General features: G+C 38.6%; 1 protein-coding gene across 1 annotated transcript in view; it reads right to left on the reverse strand.

The window, feature by feature from the left end:
- The window catches only part of SYNE1 (spectrin repeat containing nuclear envelope protein 1), a 442,550-nt gene that overhangs the window by 150,730 nt on the left and 269,410 nt on the right, over positions 1-22,410 (reverse strand). Inside the window, exons 79-91 of the mRNA XM_040627972.1 lie at positions 21,866-22,084; positions 20,378-20,637; positions 18,886-19,051; positions 18,388-18,543; positions 16,119-16,271; positions 15,318-15,500; positions 14,362-14,499; positions 10,048-10,233; positions 9,709-9,831; positions 9,258-9,440; positions 8,035-8,178; positions 3,513-3,707; positions 2,270-2,410 (exon numbers count right to left, since the gene is read on the reverse strand). Of these exons, the coding sequence (XP_040483906.1) occupies positions 2,270-2,410; positions 3,513-3,707; positions 8,035-8,178; positions 9,258-9,440; positions 9,709-9,831; positions 10,048-10,233; positions 14,362-14,499; positions 15,318-15,500; positions 16,119-16,271; positions 18,388-18,543; positions 18,886-19,051; positions 20,378-20,637; positions 21,866-22,084 (2,247 nt within the window). The remainder of the gene's footprint in view (positions 1-2,269; positions 2,411-3,512; positions 3,708-8,034; positions 8,179-9,257; positions 9,441-9,708; positions 9,832-10,047; positions 10,234-14,361; positions 14,500-15,317; positions 15,501-16,118; positions 16,272-18,387; positions 18,544-18,885; positions 19,052-20,377; positions 20,638-21,865; positions 22,085-22,410) is intronic.

The raw sequence follows: 22,410 nt of genomic DNA on the forward strand, positions 1-22,410 counted from the left end.
CAGTTATATAATGAAGATCTACTTACAGAAGCAGCAAGCACAAAACCTCTTTTTAACAGCTGCAGTTTTTTAAAGCAGTTATATTTGGCTGCCCCTGGAAACAGTTGTGCACATTCCGTACAGCATTTTGAGTCTGGAAAGTGGAACTTAGGGGGTATTCTAAATGTCCTCCTCTGCTTCAAGAGAAAGCTTGTGGGCCATGTTGGAGTATTTGTTCATTTTCCTCTGACTTATATTACTGCCCAACAAGAATAACATGTGACCGTAATGATAGGGTTGATCTGTTTGAACAACATGAAGCTTATCACATTTGCTTTTTAACAGCCTCCTCTGAGTAAAGCTGTCTGACATAAAGACAGGTTTTGCTAATCTGTACTATCACATAAAAGTATTTTAACAATGTGATTTAATTGATGCTTTCCTTTGATGGTGGGGGGGTGTCAAAATCGATTTAAAACAAAAATCTCGGGGCGCCTGGGTGGCACAGCGGTTAAGCGTCTGCCTTCGGCTCAGGGCGTGATCCCGGCGTTATGGGATCGAGCCCCACATCAGGCTCCTCCGCTATGAGCCTGCTTCTTCCTCTCCCACTCCCCCTGCTTGTGTTCCCTTTCTTGCTGGCTGTCTCTATCTCTGTCTAATAAATAAATAAAATCTTTAAAAAAAAAAAAACTCACATGTAATTTTAGGATTTGACTGAGTTTGACAGCTAAAGTAACCATAATAAAAACATTTGCATATTTTATCATTCATAAGGCTTTTTCACATGCACACTGAAAGACACTTTATAAGAAGTATCACTGAGACTGACAATCTTAGAAAAGGGATATTCTTCCCACAGTATTAATCTCAAGGCCAGTGTTTACCGTTCAGCTTGAAAATTTTAAGAACATTAAGTATATTATATAGGGTAATTTTTTCCTATACAAAACAGCTGACTACGGCCATATTTCTCTGATTCTAATAACATCTGTGACCACAGGGAAGAACACAACATCAAAGAATGAGTAATATGTATTTTAAAATCAGAATTTGAAGAACAGTTTCCCCCAGAGTGCCCTGAACTTCTCCTTTTTTTGTTTTTAATTTCCTCTCAACACTTGTTGTTATTCATTCCATATCCACATTTCTTTCTAGATTATAAGGTCTCTGAGGGCAGGGGTACTGTGGTCTTCTCCTTTACTACCTACCTGGGACCCAGCACAAGATTTCGTGCCAAGCAGGTACTCAGAATGTGTCTGATGAATGAATAAATTGATAACTAGAGTTTTATGCACTTTTGCTAAGAGAATAGTTTTACCTAAAATTTTCATCAATTTTATTTTCCTCCTTTGGGGTAAGAGGTTTTTTTTAAATCACAGAAATACTATTTCAAATGCTTCTGCTTTAAAATAAAAATAATTGTAATTGATTTATAATACAGCTTATAGAACATTTTCTCTGTTTAATGCTTCTTTCTTAATAATAAATCTCAACTCCTTTGAACACGTACATAATTTCATAGTAATGTAATTAAACTTTTTAAAAGTTATATTGGCTAAAGGAAAAAAGGTATTACTTAACATGCATTAAAAATGTTTGACTATTGTAAGAGCTTATTTTTTATTTCTATCCAGTATTTTTCATGAAAACTCTTTGACACATTTAATTTAGTACAATCTAAACATAACACATGCTAAACAGCACCACATAACAACAAGGTATTACCTCTATATTATAGGAAATAAAATTTAAGATTATTAAGATAAGCAAAAAACACAAGTCTACTTAGGCATTACAATATATACACTGGCAGACACCGCTGAAATTGGTTGACAGTAAATAAAGAAAAAGTATAATGTGGTGAGCAGAAGCTTTTCATCTTCAAAATCTGAGCTGGTAAGTGGCAAAACCACGTTTAATGAATGTTAAAATACAAATAGATCATGTTATTTTACAATGGTGACACAAACATCTCATTTTCTGTTAGGATGCAGTACTCCATTACAGACAGCTGTTAGACACTAAAGCCATAATGCCTTAAAACAGGGCTTTCTCCATCTATAATTTCTGTGCCCTAATTTTTGCTCATCTCACTGCTAGCAGGCCAGAAGAGGAGCTGATGTGCTGAGCCAGTAGTGGGGTCACACGACAATCACAGTTTGCGCAATTTCACACCTAATGGTGTGTCCCTGAAAGTCCAAGATTCACACCCACAGTCTATTAAGAACAGAGAATGGAGTCCTGCAACCATCCAGAGATCACAGCTAGAGGAATTCCAAACGGGTGGTACCTGGTTAACAGAAGCATCTGTATTAGCCACAGGTGAAGGGGAGCGACAGGCAGGTGGAGAGGAAATTTCACTGTTGGTTCCCTCCTCCCCAGACTCCTCAGTGACAGGTGACAGCAAAGTGTGACAGCGACCTGCAGTCATCTATTACATAAAATGTAGCCCAAAGGACATGAACATCAGTTAGCTATGTTAACAAAAGACCTGGTCAGGCACAGGACAAAACAAAAGTAATAATATAACAAAGGTTAGAGATACTGAGACCCAAATCTACATACAAATTCTGTGTTAGTATTTAAAAGTTTTGTCCTCAAGTGAGTAGGACTCTAGGGACCATTTGTAAAACAAACAGGGAAAGGGGGTGCATATCACAATAAAGACTTTTGTTGTTGATTAGTTTCCTTTCCTTGATGTCTTTTTGTGTCTTTATAGACAAGTAGAAAAATCATGAATCATACAAGTGAGTGAAGGGTCTACAAAATAAAACTTGGATCTTTCGTGGACGTCTCAAATTCTAAATATTCTAGGGAGATAAATGCACCCGAAGTAATATTTTGCCAAAAGAGTCCAGGTGTGGTTATATGCTACCTAGGCACAGCACATATGTGTGGAAAACATTATAGCACTGGAAAACGTTATAGTTACCAAAATAAGTAATGCATTTTAGATACAAAGTGATAGGTCAGTGGTGTTGCAGAACAGAAATTAATGGAACCTATTTCTTTTAATCCAAAGCTAAATTTTGGGTTTTCTGTTTTCTTATTTTCCTAATAGTACCTTTCCTTCTATATTTTATTAAACATCTGTATAACAGAATACACAAACATATCTAATCAGCCAGTGTTTTAGCTTGGAAAACATACACCAAAAACAGGTGTAGCATGATTCTCCTATCCACCAGAAAACTAGAAAACTGTGCAAAGGAATTTTTTTTTTCAAGCTCAGAGCCTCTCAGTATTACTGCTAAATTATGAACAAATGCAGGGCCAACCTTCGACATATTAAATAATTCAGCCACTTCAAGCAAAAGGGTTCATTTTAACTGTCACTGTTTACAGTATCAAAAACTGGCCTTGGCCCAAATGTAGTCAGAGAGTTAAGGAGACTGTTCCTCAGTTCGAATCTGCAAGAGCTAGCACTGATCCCTAAAATAAGCCACGAAGAGGGAACCTGGAGCCACTAGCGAGGGTCCAGGCAGAAGGGAGCGCGCTGGCTCCCAACAAACCCGGCCTTCGCCCTTACTTACCATGACCACAGAGGGGTGGGCCGAGGTCGCGGGGAGGAGCTCCCTGTCCAGGTCCTCCGTCCCCTCCGCCAGCCCCTCCACCTCCGTCACCGTCAGCAGCATGGTGGCGTGCTTGGCTTTCATCGTCAGCATCTTGCACTTGGAGTTCAAAGAGGCGATCTGCTCCTGGTAGCCCTTGATTTTCTGAGCCAGCTCCTGGGGAAACATTTCCCACCCCCCACCAACCGTGTGTCAGAGCAGCATCAAAAGGAAACACAACTAGTAGCGTTCATCTTCCTCCAGCGCTGGCCAATGAAATCGCAGAGCTGCGCCAGCCGGCAGCAGCGGCAGCGGCCGCGGCCAAGAGGCAGGATGTGGACGTGCGAGCGGAGGAGCCTGCCGGGCCCCGCACCCGCAGCCCGACCACCGCGCGGCGGGGCTGGAAGAACGGCTGCGCGGCGCGGGCCGGAGACCGAGTGCCCTGCGGCCGGTGGATTCTAATTCCAGGAGAGGCTCCGTGTGCAACCGGGGACTTATGTAACCTGAAGCACTGGCAACTTTCTTTAAAATGCCTAAAGAATCTGAAACTGCCAGATGGTTCATGCCGTGGAAATTAGGTCATGTGATGACTAAAACTACAAAAAATGCAATGCTCAGCTCTTACCATACTGAATGTATCAAATAGAGCAGTCATCTGTTACGGACCGCGTCACCAAAGTAACCTGCAGGACAATTCCTGTGACCCACGGAGTTGTTTTTTGCAGATAAGCTAAATATTACATATGAAACCCTAAATTTTTATGCAGATTATTCCCACAATAAAGTTTTGTACACTCATCAAATTCTCCCTCATGTACTCCCCAACATGCCTCACATGTTTCTGATGTTTCAAGCTAGAACTTCTGCTCTTGAAGTTCAACTCAAATTTAACAGCTTTTAAATTCATTTGTTGAAAAAATTGTTTTAAGAGATAGAGGTGTTAAAGCTCTTACCAAGAGCTTACTGAAAATATATTCTGGACAGCACGTAGCTCTCAAAAACCAAAATATTAAATTAAAAAATGTAAAATGGTAATTCTAAAATATTAAATGTATATTTTCTTACTTAAAAGTGTATACATGTTTAACAAAAATTAAGATGTGCATTCCAGAACATTAATCCTAAAAGTAACCAAACCATTACCTTTTTCTGTTCCTTTTATTTGGCTCTGTTGCCTGAAAAGCTGTCATTCAGTGCTTGCATGTAACATATTTTGTGAAAAAAACATAAAATGTCAATGTCTTCAAAACGATAGTGTGTGTATACATATATATGTCTATACATAGACATATATATAATTTATATATATATATAATTTTACTGGAGAGATATATATATATATATATATATACACATGCCTGTATGTATATATGTATATACATACTATCATTTTAAACACATTGACATTCAAACTAGAGCTTCGAACTTGGAAGTTCAGAAACAAATGACAACAACAAACTGGTATATATAGCGTGTGTGTATCCATATATGTATATGTGTAGGTATGTATACACAGACACACGTATATATCATTCTGTTTCTCCCCTCCCAGCCCAAACTGGCTAAATGAAAGGAAAAACAACCCAGCAAAACTCAGCCAGTAGCCTGTCTTCTTGACTTCTTCTATAGCACAATAATTTTTAAAGCAAGAATTTAAAAAGTAGAAATCAGCACTTCTCTACCTTTTAGAGCTTCAGGTACTTAATTAAACCTAATAGGGTTTTGTTTTTAATAGTGATTAGGCAGCTACTTACTATATCTGGCCTAGTGACTTATGCATGGTTGCTCTATTACAATTAGCATGCACCTGTAGAAGACATCTATCAACTCAGTGGACTCCTCCAATTCTATATTTTCACGGGACAAATCACTAAGCCTTCTTAAAACGGCTTGCCCCATTGGGGTAGATTTGAAGACTCTTTGTGAAGTAGCATTAGTTTTAGTCCCTTCCCTTTTCTGCCTACATGGATGGCTGTGCCCCCTACTGCTATACCCTGCAAAGGTGTGCCTGTGCTGACAGCAGACACCCATCTCCTAAATTGGAGTTCTCAACTTTATTGTGTATAAAACTCATTTGGGTTGTTTGTTAACAATGAAATTCTGGTCTCCACAAAGGATGTTGATTTACTAGGCATTTTACACTTACCCCATATGATTCCCTCGGAGACATAGCTCTTTAGAACTTTTTTCTCTAAGAATAAAACCTGTCTATATCATAATAACTTTGTGGGTTGGTGATTAAATCTGCTAAATTAAAATGGAGCCCCACTGGCTTAATGTATTCCCTATTCTCAGGAAGCATATCTATTTTTAATTTTTACTGGATATTTCGGGAAATGATTACAAAGGATGAGCATAAAGAGGTAGGAATTTCAGATATAGTGGCTGTTCTAAGTACAGTGGCTGCCCCTCTGTGGGCAGTCTTCTGCACTCAGGAAAGGCCTTGTATGTAAGGTAAAAAGCAAAGAGCCTGAGTATTCTCTCCTATGATTTAAAAGTGGCAGGATAATTTTTTCAAATTAAATGCCAGCATTTACAAAATTACAGAAAAATATGTGAATTCCTTAGAAATGAATAAATTATCAATTATTTTTATGAGCTAAAGTTATCCTTCTAGATACTAGATTCACCTCAAAATTGAAATTCCATTAAAAGCAGACTGAAAATACAGGAAAAAGCAGCCTTCCACATTCTTATGTTATCGTAAATCAGGCTTTCACCACTCAGCACTTTCCTTCCTGTGTTTGTTTTATACATACAATGAGTCTCACACAGGACTATGCCATCATTATTATGAAAATGTATTCTAAATCACATGACAAAACTGACAAATGTCTACACTCATGTTTAGACCTGGAAAGAGAAAACGTGACAAAACGAACGGATCACTGAACAGGAGCCTGGTTGAGAGTCTACAGCTGACTGCTCAGAGCCAACTCTGGGATCTTGGACAAGTCATTTATTTTCCTGGACCATTATTCTTCTCGTCCGTGCAATAGCTACCCTAAATAGTTTCTGCAGTGGGGGAAAAAATCATGGAACTTGGAGCCACAGATACTGGCTTAGAATCTGGTTTCTATCAGTTACTAGATTTGGGAGTTTGGGAAGTCACTGACAAAAATCAGTTTGTTTTCTTATCAGTATAATGGAGATGATTGTTAAAAAAATCCTCACCTAACAGCATTGTTATAAAAGATAATGCAACAACTTTGTAAACTGTTAAAAAAAAAACCCTCAAAAAACTATAGTAATGAAAATTATTGTTTTTTCAGACAAGATTTTAAAAATATTATACCTTCTGTACTATGATAGAAAAGTTGTTACAACAAAATTCTGGATCTTACAAAATGAGATTAAGAACAGTTTCAAAATTAATTTGTAATATATACTCTAATATATGAATTATATAAACTGATTTCAAATATTTGCATAGCATATTTTCACTTAACCAATGGCATAAGAGAAATCAATAGTTAACATAGATGATATCTATAGTGTAGCAGTAAATGTAGGTGGGATGTTTATTTACGTCATTTTGTAAATCATATATAAATGTAAGTTACTGATGCATTGGGCATGTCAAGAAATTAAAGAATTGGATTTGGAGAGTAGGTAGTGAGATATTTTATCCTTCAAAGGCAACAATTGAATCTTCTGAGAAACTCACTATGATACTTGGTTTGGAAAAATAGTTTGTTGCTCTTATGGGGATAAAGTTAAAAGAGAGCAGATGAAGAATAAACTAAATATCCACCCTTGGCACAGAGAAATAAGACACCCTCCCCTGCCCTGTTGCTTACTCCAATTCATGATGCTATAAGCCAGTCCCCAAGAGAAAGACTAAATGTGACCCATACAGGAATTGACCGGGCAGAAGAAATTCACTGCTAGGTATCAATGGGCCAAAAGACTCAAGGTCTATGATCTCTCAGACCAAGTCTGCACAAAGGAGGGTTCCTAAGTTTATAATGAAGGTATAAATATAAGAAAGAAGGCATATTTGCAAATGGGGAAGATGCTAACAGACACAATCTGGAAATTAGCAAAACAACATGGACCATACTCTGATTTTGGTGGAAGGAACTGAAATAACCTATATTTGAAAGAGCAAATGATTTTGTTTTTAATATGAAACATCTCTTCTTTTTAAAGAGGGTGATCAAACAGCAAGGCTTTGAGCATTGCTGTTTCTAGCAGGCTTTGAATACGGAATGGACTATGTTTTGGTGTAATTAACTGTGAGAATTTTGGGTGCAGGAGACAATTGGTGGATCCCAGTTGAGTTACGTCATCAGCACCATGTAAAGAGGTTTTGGCCTCAAGAGGAAGACTCAGCCTCTGGGATCTTGGAAAGGAAAGCAAAAACAGTGCTCAAAATGCAAAGACAGTCAGAGAGGCTCCCCCACAACTGAGCACACTGTGTGCGGGACAGGGAAAACTTTTCTCTGTGATTCCCTAGAAACCAATTATATGTTCTCAGCAAGCGCCTGTGTTCCCGTCTCACCTCATGCCGAGAAATCTGGGCCTGCAGCTCCTGGATGTTACTGGTGGCCACAGGTTTGTCCTCAATTTCTCTGTGAGCTCCTTCTATAAGCTCCTGGAGGTGCTGCATTTCTTGCTCATACTGTTCATATTGCACCACAGCCTCCTTTGAAAGAGAAAAAAACACACGATTATCTTTCTGTATCAATAACTATGGGAACCATTCTGTGCTGCTGCCTATAGTGTTCACTGGTATTTACTTGTGTGTCTAGGGAATAAAGAAATGATGGGCAAAATCCCTGGATGATTCAAGTCCTCAAGTTTATGGAGATATTTCAAAGACTTCTCTCAAAATAGTTTGCTAAGATTATTGACCGACTCAAAACAGCTAAGTGGCTAGATCCTCTCTCTTCTATTCATATTGTCCTGAAAATGGCAATGTCATGGTCAGAACAATGTCACAGTGGGAAGAAATATGAAAAACATGATTGCTTCATTTTTCCATCTAAGAAATACTAAATATATATATGTAAGGCACTTGTCTAAATGTTGGGATGGAAGACAAAAAAATGAAGTAAGCATGACTTCTGTCCTCAGGAATTTACTATGTAACAAATTAGAAATAATCCAGGGAGCAAGGACAGTTGACCAACCTGACCATTAGCTATTTAATGAGCAGATATGAATGCAATTTGGATAAAGCAGGTAAAGTATTAGTTGAAAGGAGGTATGAGGTGGAGAGTGTCATTGCTTCCTAGTAAATGATTTTTCTTTTATTAGCTAAAGAGATTAAGAGTTACACTTGGGTGTGCTTTTTTAGGCAAGAAAATGCATCTGGTGCATCAATAAGCTGAAATATGAAAAAAATCTGTAACATATACTAGCAGTAAGGCATTTTACAAGGCTTTAGAGGATTCTCAGATGAATAATAAGAGATAAAAATATATGACTGAAGATAAAATTAACCTTTATAAGTTGTTCTTTACTAAAATATATTGCTCAAAGATAGTTTTCACCAAAGGATATTTTTTATAGAGCTTTCCCCAGGCTTTTTTGGGTGAGCCAAATGCTAGCATTTCATCTCCTTATTTTATATAACCACAACAATCTGTCAAATTTAACACTCTGGATGTGTTTTGATGGCTGAGCCCACACAATGCTAAGAAAAGAAGCCCATGACTCATTTGCCGTTGCTCTGCTGGCGCGGGGACGGCCAGAGCCTCTGGCTGGCACGGCAGCACATGCCTGCATGATGTTGCACTGCTGGATGGCCGTGTGCTGCAGCCGGCTGGCCTCCTCCTGCAGGTGCAGAGCGGCGTGGCAGAGCGGCAAGCTGGTGACCACATCCTCGGGGATCCGGAGTGCGCTCTGGCAGATCTGCACGGCGTGGACCTTTGGCTTGAGTGACTCCATCTCAGATAACAGATGCTGAAAGTGCAAGTTCACATTTTACACTTTGTAAAAGCATTTGAAAATTGTGTATTTTAATAGCTTAATTCATAAGCTGGAGACGTTTACTAAGTTACAGCTCTGTCGCGTGTCATAAACATTTTCCGAGGAATTTTTCTTTCAATAATACATAGAGCACTGAGGCTATGACTGAGTTTAAAAATCATTTTTCCTCACTATCTTCTTTTCTTTTTTTTTTTTTTTAATAAAGCTCCCTACTCATTTCCTCTAAATTATTTTTGCTTACCTGTCGATGAGAAAGTTGCTCCTTGAGACTAAGACGTCCGACTTCTGGAGAAGTCAAGGTCGTCTGGGCTTGTTCCAAAGCAACTTGTAAGTTTTTTAGCTCAGTTTCGAATTTTTTCATATCCTACAGAGTAAAAGCAATATGAATGTCAGTATACAAAAGCGTCTGAAGTTCAAAGTCATAGAAGAATAACATCACAGTCAAGAAGGCATTATCACAGGTGCATACTATATCTCCACTATAAAACCACTATTTTTTAAAATGATACACTTTCCTATTTGAATTACTACTACTATTATTATTATTTTATTATTATTATCATTATTATTATTATTTTACCTTGGCAGCATCTTGGAGATTCTGCAAACGAATTTTGATCATGTGTCGCAGCCCCTCCGACTCCCGTCCCAGTTCTGCCACTTGCTGAAACATTTTTTCTGTGGAGTACACACTAGCGAGGTACTGTAATTTCTCAATCATCGCTTCTAGATTGCCGTGAATTTCTTCAGATTCTTCTAGCATGGTCTAGAGTGAATTATGAATATTCATGACATTGACACATAGGCAGACATAGACATAGGTAATCAATCTGGCGTGGTGTAAGACAATCAGCCTAGAAGGGACTGAGATGTTATCCACAGTTCTCATGCGCACTGGGGAGGTTCTGTGTGTCTTATTGTGTTTAACCTTCACACCCCTGTGCCTACTCCCCACCTACTCTTATCCCCATTTCACAGAAAAAGAGATCAAAGTTTAGGAACTGTCAACCATTTGCCAGGGCCACACGTTATTAACTGCTGGACCCTAAGGCTCATGATCTATCTCCCACCCCCAGCTGCTCCCTGGTGAGGGTCAGGACGTGAGTATCCCGAGAGCGGCGATGTGCTGACATGTTGGGTATCTTTGTCAGGTTGCTGAGCTTGCTTTTTCTCATATTTAAACTCAAGAGATGCCTTTCAGCTCTCATATTCTAAGATCTGAAATGCTTATCGATCTAAAAAATGAAAATCACACAAGAGCATTATAAACAAACAAAAACCTTTGAACACTTGTTTTAGTGAGACAAAGGGGGTAGAAGTGACATGAGATACCAAGAGGAATAAAACACAGCCCTCATCATTCAGGATAGTATCATCTAGTGGACTAATAATACAAATGGATTGTGAATCACATAATACACTTTATATGAGTAGAGTGAAAGAGAAGAAAGGTTAAAGATGACAGAAATGAGATGTGCTCCTACTTGCAGGAAGATTGGGAGAAGGAACGGCATAAGCAGAGGCAGAGAGGTGAGTGAGCACAAAATGTGCAGTTACTGGGATGTGTGATGTGTAAGGAGGAGAAATGGGAGCTGGGACATTATTCTTAGGCAATAGATCTTTATTTTTTATAATACAGGCCTTTTTCCCTCATGAGGAATGCTATATATATTAAAGCTTAGAAAATATTGAAAATATAAAGAAGAAAATAAAATACTCCACAATACGTCAGAGATAACTTTAAGTAGGAGATAATTTGGGTATATTTTAAGTAGGAGATAACATTTGGGTATATTTTTAGGTAATTGAGATCATAATATATGTACAATTTTCCATCTTTTTTCCACCTGACATTAGAACACATGCATTCTCTCTGTGTACTGTTTTTGGCTACACTCGGGCAGCCTGACCTAAGGCAGGTACAGGAGAACCCCAAAAGAGTGTCTACAGGCTGACTTCTCTCCCGAGCATCTGAGAGAACCACCGACAGGCGGTATCTGTCCTCCTGTGTCCCTGAGGCACTCAACTCACCCACCTGCCCAAGTCAAAACACCTGGGAGCTGTCTATGGCTCCTCCCTCCTTTCACCCACAAGAGTCTCCAGAGTCCAGAATTCTAGCTCAGTAATAGCCCTTGATTCTGTCTTCTCTCAGCCTCCAAAGAGAGACCCTGTCACTCTCTGGTGTAACACTGAAGCCGCCTTCCATGCTGCCTTACCTCATCAGTCTGCTTCCCACAGGCTGCTAAATCGTCTTTCTTAAAATACAAGCCTGAAGAATATCTGTCAAAGGCTTCAGAGGGACTACATAGTAAAGCCCAAGTTCTTAACAGGCCTTTTGATCTTTTTCTTCTCTATTCTTACCTCCTATGCCTCTTTCCAGCTCTCCTCCACACCTCCTCCCCGTAGAGCTCCCTCCACTGCACCAGAGCACCCCCCACTCTTACTACCGGGGATTTCAACATGCATTTTTTGTCTACAATGCATTTCACACGGGTAGGCAACCTGTTATTCAGGACTCAGCCTGGAATGACCTTTTCCTAAGAAGGCCTCCTTAAACTTGCCCTAGACCCAGGCAGTGTGAGTGGAGCATGCTCCTGTGGGCTCCCTCAGCACCTTGATCCCTCATTTCCTGCACTTACCACACTGTTTGTAATTGTGTCTGCCTGCCTTGTGCCTCCCTTTATCAACTCCCTGGGACAAGAACAGGAAATATTCTTTGTATTTTAAATTCCTAGCTTTGGAAAGAAAGCATTCTATAAATGTTTGTTGAATAAATAAATGAGTGCAGAACCTACTTAAAATAGAAGTGTAGATGGTCATTTTAAAGACTACGTTATACTCTTATTATATCCAAAATGTCATTCAGGAAAGTGACATGACATTTTTCTTTAAAATTCCACTATAGGGTGTCTGGGTGGCTCAGTCAGTTAAGCATCTGCCTCTGGCTCAGGTCATGATCTCAGGGTCCTGGGAACGAGCCCCTTGTTGGATTCCCTGCTTATTGGGGAGCCTGTTTCTCCCTCTCCCTCTGTCTCTCCCTTCTGCTCCTATTCACTCTCGCTCTCAAATAAATAAATAAAATCTTAAAAAAAAAAATTCCACTGTAGTGGGGCTCCTGGGTGGCTCAGTCAGTTAAGTATCTGACTCTTGGTTCCAGCTTGACTCATAATCTCAGGGTCATGAGGTCAAGCCCTGTGTCAGGTTCCACACTCAGCGTGGAGTCCCCTTGAGATACTTTCCCCCTCCTCCTCCCTCTTCCTCTACTCATACCCCCTGCGTCCCCCTCCTTCCCCCATCCCTCACTCACACTCTTTCTCTCCCTCAAATAAATAAATAAAATCTTCAAAAAATAAAATTCCAGTATAGTTATTAATACCACATATTTTCCACATTTTGGATTATGGAGTAGTAACATTTTGATGATCATGATACATTTTGCCAATTGTTTTTCAAAAAGATTTTAACAAGTAACCTTCAGAGTTGACAGCTCTCATTTCTTTAAATATGAACCTCAAATAACTTTTATTATTTTATTTTTTATTTTTTTTTTAAGATTTTATTTATTTATTTGACAGAGAGAGGTAGCGAGAGAGGGGGAATGGGAGCGGGAGAAGCAGGCTTCCCGTTGAGCAGGGAGCCCGATGCGGGGCTCGATCCCGGCCTGACCTGAGCCAAAGGCAGATGCTTAATGACTGAGCCACCCAGACGCCCCTCAAATAACTTTAAAATGATGTTAATTTGATAAAGTGCTCTCAATCTCTCTTAAATTTTCATTTCTAGATTTCTAATGAGGTTGTATATTTTTTTCATTTTTACAACGAATCATAACTTAAGTCTTGTCTTGAGTGGCGTAAGAAAGATTCCAGAAGTGCATACAAGATTGATTAGAGAAGAACGATTATGTACATAGGGAAACTGATTAGCATCTGTTAAAGCATTCCAAAAAGGAGAAAATGGGGCTTTGATCTAGCAACCTGTCCACAGGAATGGAAAAGTGAATGATTTAGAAAATATGTGTATATATATAAATCAGAATAAAAGAGAGAGAATCTAAAATACTTCAGGATAGCCATGTAACTAAGTAAAAATCATTCTGTATTATATTGTAAGCTAACTGGGCTATTAGATGTTTGTATCTAATTCAAGCTAAAGATAATAAAAGGATGAAATAATTTCCTGGAATATATGACCAGAAGAAAACTTCCGGAAATGAAGTAATACAGCCACCATGTGACGTGGACTCTTTGCTCCTTTCCAGCTGACCCCTACTTCCTTTGGAAAGCCAGACAACTGAGAGCAGGCTGAACGCTGAGAAGGAAGCACCCATGTGGCAGGCAATGTGCTTAATATTTGCACATATGTTAAACCATTTGTACCTCCTAAAAATTCTGCAATATAAATATCATTTACATCTCCATCTTATTGATGAGAAAACTGGATTCAGAGAGGCAAAGTACTTTGCTCCAAATCGCACAGCCCCCAACCTCAGAGCCTAGTTTTCCCATCAGCCTGAGTCTAGAGCCTATAATCCTTCCACATGTCACATCTCTTCCTGGGGAAGAATTTCCCACCATACCCCCACCTGTAGTTGTTTCAGAGAAGCTATGAAAAAAGAGAGACTTATATAGGGCTGATTATTTGGGGTCCTGGAGAAAGAAAAGTTGAGGGGAGATAGAGGATATTTATTTATTTATTTATGCAGTCTTATGAAATCTTCTGGGTAGCCACTTTCTTTCAAACCACTGGACAAGTCATCAGGGCCACCTTAGCTTTCTTTTTATCTGGCACCTACAATAATTCTACATCATGGTCCTTTAACTTTTCTGTCAGTCTAGCCAGTTAAATCAAATTTCTCTCTTAGTTACTCTTTGAAAGCTATTTTTCCCAAAGTTACCTGATGTAAGATGTATTGTTCTCGAAGTTGATGTGCAGAATTCCATGTAATCTTTCCATGTACCAGTACTTTAGCTTTCTCAATCCACTTCAAAATGAATTCAAGCATTTCGTTGTATTCTTCTAAATGTGATGCTGCCTGAAAAATCATTACCATTCAGATAGCAATTGTAAACTCTGCTTCGTGAGCTAGAAATCAGTCTTCTATTTCTCGTTAGATACAATAATCCTAGGGGATGATTGTCATAAATTCTGTGATATCTAAAGGTATCATGAACAACCATTTCCTTATTGAAAATCTGTCAAGGACTTCCCAGTGACTTTAGGATAAAGCCCAAGTCCTTAATATGCTTGAATATCTGTCTTTTAAAAATATTTTCTCTTCTCATCTCTTAGTCATCTGTCCAGTACCTCTCTATCCCTCCTCCCAAACTCCGCCCTCACTGAATAAGGAGGTTTGGGTACTATAACTCATTAGTTGCCAAATCCTGATTTAGTTTGTCCCTGATTACAGAAAAGACACCTAATCAGTTTATAAAGGTGAGCCTACAGTCAACAATTACGAGGGATGTGTGACCTGTGCATGTTAAGTAATGGTAAATGCAAGCATATATATATATATCTTATGTCTTACATCTTTATATATATTTTTGTGTATATATATGTGTATATATATATATATCTTATGTCTAAAAATATTCATTACAAAGGTCCATTTATATGACTACCTTTGTCAATTAACTTACAATATGGTGTGATATAAAATAAAGGCAAGTTTACATGTAAATTTTAGGAACACAGGTGTGGTATGAAATAAGCTACCCTTAAACCATCCTCATGATTGTCAATATTATCTTTTTATTTATTATTTATTTTCTTTTTATTTATTTTCAAAGGAAAAAGCAAACACTGAATTTCTGCCTTAGAGAATTTTGATTCCTGGCCTGGAAGACATACCTGACCGAGCTTGGAGAGCCGATTCTCAGCCTGCCTAATGGTCTGCTGGTGAAGTTCAGTCAGTTTTCCTATCTTCTTGGCCAGTGGTTTACCCAGTTGGCCATTCTGTTCTGAGAATTTCTGTATTGCTGCATCTAGTTCCATTAATTCTAAATTACAGCCATCTAATTCCTCTCCTAGCACCTAGATGGTAATGGAAACAAAAGCACATTAGACCGTAGAAAATAAATTTCTCCCAATTTTCCAAGATCAAGGGTGATATTTTAAATGATTTTTGTAAATGCCAAATATTATAAAGGATAATTCTACTCTCATCAGGTCATTTCTGTTTCTTCAGTTAGACAGGCAGAGCAGGCAGGATATTTTGTAATGCCGGCGTTTATTTCCTATGGGGCTGAGTGAGGAGGTTAATGTTTTCCTTCTGCCCCACCCAAAAAGGATTTGTCACTTAACTCATCAGCAAAGTGAAAACCAGATTTAACCACCAAGACCGCCCTTCATTTTGGAATTCTTATATTTCTAAATCGTTATTTGGTCCTTTGACACTCTTCCCTCTTACACACACGTGCAGGTATATTTATTAATACAGCCCCACTGTACTGATGGGGCATACTATGTAAGTGATCTATGCTGTTACGTTTATAAAATGTCTCACTGCCTGCCTTTACCATCTGGTTTTAATGAAGCTTGCTAATCAAGAAAGCTTTTTTTTTTTTCTCTGTATCCCCAAAATAAACTAACTCCAAAAAATAGTTAATTCATTCAGTAGCATCTTTTATGTTTCCACTTCTCCTTCCTTACCTTTTGGTCGGTTTTAGCTTGTGCTAAGTTATCTGTCTTTGCTCTCAGCTTACTTAGAATATTTGTGAGATCTTTGGCTATCTTCTGAATTTGCCGGCTGAATTCCTGGCTCATGGCCTTGCTCTGTTCAACTTCTCTTACTTTGTCCTGGATCTAAATAATCAATGAGAACAGCAAAACCAACCATGATTACAATTGCATGATTGCTACTAAAAACCTCAATCTTAGATGTTGACAAGAGACACTTGACGTGGTTAACTCCACTTTGGCGCTGATGCACTTTGTCAGACCAGCCGTGTGCCGTTATGAGCTCTCGTGGCTTTCCATGCAGCTCTGCTTCCCGCCACCTTTATGCATCCACTGGCCCTCTCTGCTGCTGTTTCAGCAAAGGGACATGCAATGCATGTACAGCGATCTACGCATCAAACGTTTATCGAATACTCATTATAAATAGCACTATGTATATAGCTGAGTTTGAATCCTAACTTCTCCATTTACCAACTTTAGAACACAAATCCCTTTAAGCCTTTTTCTCCATAAAACAGAAAACACTTCCAGATCATTGGAAGCGTCTGGATTTGTTTCCAAGCACCTTTTTATAAGTTAGCTGTTGGTGATCTGTGAACTCCTTTTCCAACTTCCCAAGTACATCCCTATAATATATCAAAAAAGTGTTAAGCACAGCCAATAAAAAGAGAGGTAAAAAAAAGTACAGTTAACATTTACAAGTTTCAAATGGCTTTGGTTTGATTTGATAACAGTGCTATTTTTGCTTATAATAAAATGCTTAAGAGCAAACAATAAAGAAATGTTTTCTTTATGTAAGTGAAAGGCACTTTCATATAGAGGAAACACGTCATTAGAAGAATACTTTTTTGGGGCGTCTGGGTGGCTTAGTTAGTTGAGCATCCAACTCTTGGTTTCACCTCAGGTCGTGATCTCAGAGTTGTGAGATGGAGCCCCACGTGGGCTCCTCGCTCAGGTGGGAGTCTGCTTGAGATTCTCTCTCTCCCTCTCCCTGTGTCCCCCCACCCCACTCACGCTTCCTCACTCTCTCTCTCTCATATGTAAATAAATAAATGTTAAAAAAAAAAAAGACGTCTTCTTTGGCTTTCATTATTTTGAGTTGAGCGCCAATGTAAATTGGATGCATGAGAATAACTCTAATACAGAGAAATTTATCCAGAGAAAAATTAAATCTGAACTTTTTTTTTTAAGATCTGAACTTGCCAAGTCATCCTTCCCAGTATATCTTCCAATGCCTAAGACGAAAAACTGAATAGGCCAATTAAATACTAAGAATAGAATAACATTTTAGGTTAGGTCAATATCATGATGTAGTAGTATTGGATTTTGATGAAAATTTTAAAACACTTTGTATTATACATTGGAGGGTCCAAAAACTGCAGTGCACTTGTATGAATTTTAGAATTACTGTGATGTGGTACTACTTTCCATTTCATGCAGCACTTTAGAGTTAGTGGCGTATCTTAACTTTGTCCCCCACAGACTGCTTTCAGCTTCACTGTGCTTTAGCGTGATGTCACCAAGGACGTCTTAAAAAGCTATTATGTTTCTGTACAGATGATACCAAAGCTATTTTCACTATATGAAAGCATGTCCTCTTTTTGGACCTACGATAGAAATCTCCCTTTGATCTCAGTACTATGAATGGTTATGTATCTTTGTTTAAAAAAAAAAAAGATTTGTTTTAAAATTTATAGACATGGATTGGATTACGTGTCACATCTCTCTTTGGTCATTTGAAAGCTAGAGTTTGTGTGAAAGGCCTTCCTCTAGGAACATTATAGGACCCACCAACATGCATTTTGGGTAATAACTTCCTCTCTGGCTTTACCTTATTTTTTTACTTTGATTTTCCCTTTTTTCAAATATCTTCATCTACTTAACTTATATTTTGCCGCACTATAATAACTGCTAGAAAAGTACCTGGCAGGTCCTGAGTCTTCAAACAAATTTTTGTTGAATACATGAAATACAGCTTTAAAAAAATTTTAAGTCATTTTTGTTTTAGAAAAAGGTGAAGTAGGTAAGTTATTTTTAATTTAATAACATTATTGTTCGTATCTGTGATCATCTGATATGTTTCTTGCCAACAAATAAGACCTCTAATTTAATATTGGTGTTTTATACTGATGTGTTTTTAACTGTTTCCATAAAGACATGATTGTGAAAACCAAGAACTCTCACATGAGAGCTCTGAGCCTCTGAAAGAGTGGAAAGGCATACTTCGTGCCCCTGGGTTTACCTGATCATGGATAGTTCCCAGGTCCAGTGCCACTTCAGCTAACTGAAGGGACAGTTCTGAAGGTAAGATGGAGTAAAGACCCAGGTACTTATTCTTCTGCTCTTCAGTCACTTTCTCAATGTTCTGTCGGTGATTTGTGGCTTCTGTTAGGAGAATCTAAAAGAAAGATAAAAATTTAGAAACTTCTGGGAGCCTACTATGAGGAAATTCATTTTTATGGATACAGAGACAAGACGATGTATTGTTCATCCATACATGAAGTGTGGATTTAGAGAAACATCTTTTAAAGAAACTCAAGCCTTTCTTTAGTCTCTGGGGAGAAGCACGTCCCCTTTATACAGAACAAAAAGTCCCTTGAAATAATACTAAAAGCCTTTTATATTTTACATTCCTGAAAAATTTTAATTCAATACTCACTGAATATAAACAAACCTATCTCATTAAAATCAGGACAACATTTTAAAATGATGGGTATAGGGAATGAGGAGAGTTTTGTACCTGCAGTTCTTCAAGTCGAGCATCTATTTCTATTGTTGGGTTCCCCAAATATTTCTTCGTTTCCTGAACCCAGGATTTCACCGAGTTGATTTGCGTCTCCACAACTTCTCGCTCCTTTAGCTCTTGCTTTACCACCTTTCCGTTACTCTTCACTTTGTCCTGTATGCTTCGGAAACATTAAAGGGAGAAACCAGAAGAGGATTTGAAATGGAAAGAAGTCCCTAATCCATGACATCATATTATCAGAAACAGACATTAAAAAAGTAAAGCCTCATATCTCTTTTTGCAAGTAAAGACACTTCCCCAAATTGTGAGATAATGTTCAGTAACATTTAAGCCAAGTGCAACAGAAGAATATGTCATCTGAAGTCAATGACTGATCCCTGGGACACACTCCCAAGCCACTAAATTGCAACGAATTTCCCTATCTTAAGTAACTGGAGATTGTTCGCTTATTTATTTCCTCTTTGGAAATCTACTCAAATGGTACAGAATCATCAGCATTTAAAAGTAATGTGTAATTGGGATATTTGTGGTTATTAGAGGCCAGTCTCTAAACGAAGTATCAAGCTTTGGGAATTTGGCAATTAACAATGTTCAACATCCAAACTGTAAGTTTTTATTTGAACTGACAAATTCAGTTGGTAAAAAAGTTTAAATAAGTGAAATAAGATTATCCTGAACTCATTTATAGGTAGAAGAGGTGAATATATGCTACGGATGAGTAATATTAGTTAATATAGGATAAAATTTATCTATTGATATTTTTTCCTTTGGCTCAATAAGCGAATCAGGCTGGTTATACATCATTAAGATTAACTTTCTCTTTCTTCTAAGTCCACTATCAGTAAATAGCTATTATTTATCTGGACTTTGATATTACCCTCGCTCTGATCTCCCTGTCATGCAGTGCAGCCAATGAGTTACCAAGCTTTATCAAAACGAAGTTCTCAATAGCTTTCACCTGTCTACCTTTCAAGCTTCATTTCTCAGGAATTGCCCTGTCACCCAACAGCTCCTCGAAAGTGACATGCTCCCATCCAAGCTTTCTTACACTCTACTCCCGTTTGCTAAACTCTCCTCCCACTTCACTGCCTAGCTCAGTCTTCAGCATAAGCACCCCTCCTGAAGGGAAGCCTTCCTTGATCCCTCTCCTGGGGTAGCTGCCTTGCTGCATAGGCCCTGACCACTCTTCCCATGCTCTGCCGAAAAGCTTCCGTAGTTGTCTGTCTCTGCTGCTTGAGTGTAAACCTCATAAAGGGAGAGACCAAATCTGTATGGATCATCACTGTATTTCTAAATACTATTAGTATGTGTTTGTCAGATAAATACTTGGGAGAGTTAGGAAAAATGAAAAGCAGGGGTGAAGGGAACGTTCCCCCACGTTTTTAAGGTGGCACGATGGGAGCATCCCCAGACTCGAATACCACACGTACCCCTTTGGGTCATGGCCAAGTTAAGTAACAGAGAATGAAAGCAAGGGTATGCTTACTTCAGGCACCGATCTTGCATTGCCGTGATTTCCTGGATGATGGAGGGCTCTTCTCCAGGGGACGGCGTGGCCCCATCCTGGAGCATGCTCAGTGCTTGCTGCCGCAGCAGGCCCAAGGCCAACTGCTGCTGCTCCAGCTCCAGAACGAGTGTGTCATGATGGTCAAGAAGAGCGAAGAGTTCTGCTTTTGAGGCTTTCTCTGCTGAACTTCCCGGTAATTTATCTTGCAGCTGATCAATCATTTCACTGGCTTTTTTAACCTGATGACAAATGTATATACTATGAAGCTCAAAAATAAACTGAAAAGACAGAACAATTCTAATAAATGCCACACTTGGCACGAAGGCATTGAAGCCCATTAAAGATGACAGCGTCAACTCTAAATTCCATGAACAATCTCCTTAACGTGAAAGGAAAGATTTCTGGGTTTTAAGATTTAATCTCAAAATAATAGGGGAATCGGAGACTGCATAACATAGAAAAGGTTGTTTTGGGTTTTTTTTTAAACCAAACAGATAAAAGAAAAACTCTTTCCAATATTTACGTTAACATGAATGTATGCCTTTGAGGCATTAAGGAAGATATGGTTTAAAACACTGACGCCTCCTTAAAAGATAAAAGGAATTAAATACAGGATTTGGGAAATGATTTAAATTCCCGCTCATTTTCATGGAAAAGAAAGCATTTTATACTTTTTCAGGGCCAGGCAAGAAAAAAATTTTTTTTAAAGATTTATTTGTTTATTTGAGAGAGAGAGTGAGAGAGAGAGCGTGTGCGAGAATGGGGAGGAGCAGAAGGAGAGAATCTCAAGCAGACTCCCCACTGGGTGGGGAGCCCCACCTGGGGCTCAGTCTCAGGACCCATGAGATCATGACCTCAGCCAAAACCAAGAGTCAGGCGCTTAACTGACTGAGCCACCCAGGCACCCCAATTTTTTTTTTAAGATTTATTTATTTATTTTGGGGGGGGTTAGAAAATTTCATTAAGATCCTAGCAAATGGGGCAAAGTGGGCTTGTATTCCTTTCAAAATTTAATTGCTTGACTTTCTCATTAAAATAATCAGACCCTGGGGAGCCTCTTGGTTTCGGCTTAGGTCATGATCTCAGGGTTGTGGGATTGAGCCCCCCAGAGTCAGGCTCTGTGCTCAGTGGGGAGTCTGCTTAGGATTCTCTTTCTCCCTCTCCCTCTGCCCCTCCCCTGTTCTCGCTCTCTCACTCTTTCTCTCTTTCTCTAAAAATAAATAAATAAATTTTTAAAAAAATAATAAAATGAAATAATCAGACCCTGATTTGGGATTATATTGCACATTAAATTCCACATTGCATTTCATAATTTGGCTTTCATGTCACTGAAAGAGAGACTTAGAAAAGAAAGGCTTGTTGCTTTTCATAAAGCCAATTTCAGAAAAGGAAAAAAATAGTGCTTTTGAAAATACATTGTCATCAGCAAGGAAACAGTTCTTTTAGCCCATTGATCATGGAAATCACCTTAGTGTTAAAGCTCTTCCACTCATCTACTGCATCTTCCAGAATCTTCTCCTGGTCCTGAGCCACGGCACAGAGACGTGTCCAGCGCTGCCAGACAGTAGTCATCGACCTGCTTATGGCTGCTTTGCTTGCATCATTTCCAGTTTTTTCTAGTTGTGAAGTTTTATCCTCAAGGGCCACAACTTTCTCATGGAAAGAGTTAACTACTGATACTAAAGACTGAGGTAGGAAGAGGATAAAGAGGTTATGAGGAGAAACTGATTTTTCAAAAGTTCCACAGATTTCAATAAAGCCCAAAATTACCTGCAAAAGGAAATGTTCCTACCTATATATATTTTCCCCTGGTAACTCTTACTTTTACACTTAATTTTTAATTGACTTAGGCTTGAATGTTTTAAAGAGGTAATGTAAATTTATGTCTTTATTGAAGATTTATTTATTAAAATATTTTATTTCTTAAAAAGAAAAGTTTATTTGCAACTTGGGGTAACATTCTCCCAATTTCAAAAGTCAGCAAAAATATAAGTGCACTGAATTTGATATTT

This window comes from Ursus maritimus, unplaced genomic scaffold (genome assembly GCF_017311325.1).
Source record: "Ursus maritimus isolate PB19 unplaced genomic scaffold, ASM1731132v1 scaffold_13, whole genome shotgun sequence".
In the NCBI taxonomy this organism is placed as follows: Eukaryota; Metazoa; Chordata; class Mammalia; order Carnivora; family Ursidae; genus Ursus; species Ursus maritimus.